The sequence below is a fragment of the Gekko japonicus genome, unplaced genomic scaffold, assembly GCF_001447785.1.
Source record: "Gekko japonicus isolate JY-2015 unplaced genomic scaffold, Gekko_japonicus_V1.1 scaffold1994, whole genome shotgun sequence".
In the NCBI taxonomy this organism is placed as follows: domain Eukaryota; kingdom Metazoa; phylum Chordata; class Lepidosauria; order Squamata; family Gekkonidae; genus Gekko; species Gekko japonicus.
Window position 1 is genome coordinate 335,109 of NW_015163661.1, and position 4,641 is coordinate 339,749.

The window sequence follows — 4,641 nt, forward strand, 5'->3', positions numbered from 1 at the left end:
CTCTGACTGAGGGCTGCTGGGAGCAGGGGGTGGGGCTTGTTGCATGTGCCCGCCCGCTGGGCTCTTTACTGCCGGAGCTTCGCTCCTGTGCGCTCCTGCAGGAAATGACTCCGGCTTATTATGAATGTTGTATATTGTTTTATCGGTTTTATTTGCAATTGGGCCACTGTTATAAGCTGCCCTGAGCCTGTTCGCAGGGAGGGCGGGGTATAAATTGAATTAATAAATTTTTAAAAATGTAAACTTCCTCTTCTTCTTCTTCGTGTTATTATTATTAATATTATTATTATTATTACCACCACCGCCCCAGAGGGCTCAGGGTGGTGTACATCATGGATCACACATGAACAAATAAAAACAATAAATAGAAAATAATATATGATTAAAACAGATAAAGTAGTATAAATTCCTCCAGATAATAGATGGCGTACATATAACTTTCCATAGGGTGGATAGCATGCTGGAATTAGTCAGGCCAGGCAGTAAGGAACCGTCACTGTCCTCAACTGTATGCCTAGTGGAACACCTCCATTTTGCATGCCCTCCGGAACTGAACTAAGTCCTGCAGGGCACAGATATTACTAGGTAGAGAGTTCCACCAGGACAGCCGGACATCTTTTGGGCCAGGGATCGCAAGTAAATCTTGATCTCCTGAGCGTACAGCTCTTCGGGGGGGCAGACCAGGAGAGATGGTCCCGCAGGTACATTGGTCTGGGACCATTAAAAGCTGACAAGGTCGGAACCAAAACCTTGAAGTGGATTTGGCACTCAACTTGGAGCCAGTGCAGTTGGCAAAGCACAGGTCGAACGGGCAGTCTCTGGCGTACCCGTTAAGTACCTGCGCCACTGCTTTCCGGACAAACTGTACTTTCCGGATCAGCCTCAAGGGTAGCCCTAGATAAAGGGAGTTACAGTAATCCATTCTTGAGGTGACTGTTGCATGGATCACTGTGGCAAGGTTGGGGCTAGAGAGGTAGGGGGCAAGTTGCCCAACCTGGTGAAGTTGGAAAAATGCCAGCCTGGCAAAATGTGCTACCTGTTATCCTGGTAGTGGTTAGGGTCTCTGGGGATTACAGCTAATCTCCAGGTGAGAGAAGTCAGTTGCCCTGGAGAAAATGGCTGCTTTGGAAGGTGGACTCTATGACATTATACCCCATTGAAGTCCATCCCCTCCTCAAACCCCGTCTCCTCAGTCTCCACCCCAAGAATCTCCAGGTATTTCCAAACCCAGAGCTGGCAAACCTAGTAGGGGTACGCCAGACCTGGCCAGTCCTGTTCACATGTAGATCAGTGTGGCTAATACTCATGCTTGTGGAAGGATGCGGCCAAGTTTCAGGGTGTGGGCGTTAGGAACATTGCCAGTCTACACACTGCAGAAGAACTAGAGAGGTGAGGTGCTAAGTGCAGCCACAAATGATGCTGTGACGGATTGCACAGGAAAGCAGGCTTTTTAAAATGCTGCTCGGTACAGAGAGTCAAGGGAAGTCATGCGTTAATCTTCCCTGGAGAGAAGAGCTTATGTGATTGGCTGCTCTACTTGCTCTCTGATTGGCCAGCATCAGCTGAGAGTGGAAATAAAACAGCTGATCGGGAGGGGAAAGAGCTTTTTCCCCATTTTGGTCTTTCGCCTTTTGGTCTCGGTCTGAAATCTAACATCTGGATCAGTAGCCAGAGGGTTTGGCTTCTGAGGGAAGAGACACTTGAGAGGCAGTGTTTTCTGACAGGCAATAGTCAGAAAAGTACTTCTAAAGAGAGAAGAAGAGAAATCCCAAGTGTCTTAAGTATATTAAAACTACTCTGAGGGAGAACTTAGATTCTCAGTCAGAAAAGCTATGGAACAGCCTTATACTGGAGTAGGATACTGGAGTAGGATTTGGTAGAAGGTCTGGGTAGTTAGAATGAACTCCCATACAAGCCGAATAGTAAAAGGAGTTATTGCTTCTTAGGGACAAGGAGAATAACTTCTTGCCAGTGAAAGGGTTAGGGTTGCCAAGTCCTACCTTAAGCTGCAGTGGGGGACTCCCGGCTTGCTTTGGGAGTGCTCACGCCCACGCGAAGCGCATGTGCGCCGTGAGCACGTCATCCGAAACATAGCGTTTTTCCTCGGATGACTGCGGCCCTGCCCCCCGTGCACCTGGTGTGGCTGCGTCACTTCCAGGTGACGTGCTGACGCTGGGCATGCCCTGTGCTTTGGGGGTGGGGTTCCCCCCTGGGGCCCGACCCGCCTGCGGGGAACGGGCCTCTGGGGCGGGGGTTTCCCCGCCCCCCGGGGGGGGGACTTGGCAAGCCTAGAAAGGGTTGGGAAGAGAACCCTGGTCTGTGATAAAGGGGGGAGGCTTAGACACCTCAGGAGTTAGTGAAAAGCTGTAATATCTAAAGGAAAACTTAGAACTCTGAAGGAAGAAATCGAGAAACTTTATGCGAACACTGTCCTCCAGAAGAAACATTAATAAGAACCGTGTTAGTGCTGAAATACACTGAACAGAGTACCTCTCAAAGAAAGAACGAGAAAACCTTGAAACAAAACTACAAATGCACTCTCTTGAAAGCTGAGAATTCAGCTCTCTCTATATATTAGAAAGCCTTTACCTCAGCAATCTCGAAACCTGGACTGTTCCTAATATACATATATTCCCTGCCTGTTTAATAAAATCTTTATTCTGTTTTTCAAAATTAATTTTCCATAAGTGCCATTTCACAAGGGTTTATAAAACAGGACAGCTCCTGTCTTTCCCTCAAGTTGGGAAGAGAAGCCTCGTCTGTGATAAAGGAGAGAAACGTAGACACCTCAGGAGTTAGTGAAAAGCTGTAATATCTAAATAGAAACCTAGAACTCTGAAGGAAGAAATCTGGAAACTTTAAGTAAATGCTGTCCTCCAGAAGAAACATTAATAAGAACTGTGTCAGTGCTGAAATATAGTGGACAAGGTACCTCTCAAAGAAAGAACGAGAAAGCCTTGAAACAAAACTAAAAATACACTCTCTTGAAAGTTCTGAGAATGCATCTCTCTCTCTGTGAAAGTTTTTACCTCAGCAATCTCAAAACCTCGAGTATTCCTAATAGACATATATTCCCTGCCTGTTTAATAAAATCTTTATGCTGTTTTTGAAAGGTGATTTGCCTCAAGTGCCAATTCACAAGGGTTTATAAAACAGGACAGCTCCTGTCTTTCCCTCAAGTTCCCATAACTAAAGCCTAAACAAATATCTAAACAAAGGGTGGTACAGTTTCACGTTTATATCCAAGGGAAAGAGGAAAGAGAAGATACACATGCTACTGTAAGGCGAGTCAGACACTGAGGGGAGCTGAAGTTTTGGCGGGAAAAATCTGCCAGACAGTTGGGGAGATACCGTGTGTATGTATGTGAGTGTTCTGTCCTAAATGCACTTAGGGTTGCCAGCCTCCAGGTGGGGCCTGGAGATCTCACAGAATTACTACTGATCTCCAGATGTCAGAGATCCGTTCCTCTGGAGGAAATGGCTGCTTTAGAAGGTGGACAATGTAGCATTGCACCTTGCTGAGGTCCCTCCCTTCCCCAGGCCCCACCCCCAAATCTCCAGGAATTTCTCGACCGCTAGTTGACAAGCAGGGCAGCGCTTAGATCTGTCGGCCTCCTCTTCCTGATCCCTTTTCTCTTGCCTTGTTTGCAGCTGGTATAAAGATGGGGAGTCTTCCGCTCCCTCCCGGGCTTTGAGCTGCTTCCCAACCAGGACATGCGATTTGTTGCGACGGAGTTCAGTGAAGGGCGCTACGCCTGCTTGATCCGTCGTGGTGGCAGGACTCTCCGGATTAATTCCTGGCAGGTAAAGCTGAGAGCGAAGACCTCCTTGAACCCCAAGCCAGGGCTGCGTAAGGACACAGGGGGTGCACGCTGACCAAAAGTACGTTGTAGGAGACACGTTCAGAATCCCAGCTGGCACCCCGGTAAGTGCTAGCTGAATGGATCCGTCGTGGTTGTGTCCTCCGCGCTCATCTTTTCAGCAGCCAGAAAATTTCAATTCAGAAGGTCCAGCTTGGGGATCTCCTGGAATTACAACTGATTTGCCAACGATGGAGTTCTGCTCCCCTGGAGGAAATGGCAGCTTTAGAAGGTGGACTCTATGGCATCAGAGCCCTACCGAATGTCCTCCACCAATGTCCAGGAATTTGCCAAGTCAGCCCTACCGAATGTCCTCCAATGTCCGATTCCCCATGCATTCGAATAAATCCACGTTTGAAGAACAAAGTAGAGTTTATTATAAAGCGATGATAGATCAGAACACAAGCATTGTTAGGAATAACCACAAGACCCTAAGGGAACATAATAAAGGAACTTTGAACCAGGTGAGGACCAATGAGTCCACTTCCCGCTGGCGGGAAGACAGATAAAATGAGCGCCCAATTCCTTGGGAACACAACGGTTCTGCAACATAAACACTAGTTCAGTTCCCAGGCATGATATACATAATAAGCCAAGCAATGCCATCACTCCATCCCACCTCCAGCTGGTTGACCTTGAGCAGTTCCGCAGATGCAGCAGCAAAAGACAGTAAACACCTACACAGGAAAATACAAGGGGGATGGGCAGGGTGCAAAGTAACACAGAAAATGAATACAGCATCTTATGGCAGCTTGCTGACATCCACCAATGTCCAGGAATT

General features: G+C 47.5%; 1 protein-coding gene across 1 annotated transcript in view; it reads left to right on the top strand.

The window, feature by feature from the left end:
- LOC107107425 (matrix metalloproteinase-23-like) overlaps positions 1 to 3,804 on the top strand; it is a gene marked incomplete at its 3' end in the record, with an annotated part of 24,525 nt that extends 20,721 nt beyond the window's left edge. The window contains 2 exon segments of the mRNA XM_015407725.1: positions 3,652 to 3,668; positions 3,671 to 3,804. Of these exon segments, the coding sequence (XP_015263211.1) occupies positions 3,652 to 3,668; positions 3,671 to 3,804 (151 nt within the window).
- Between the last annotated feature and the right edge of the window lie 837 nt (positions 3,805 to 4,641).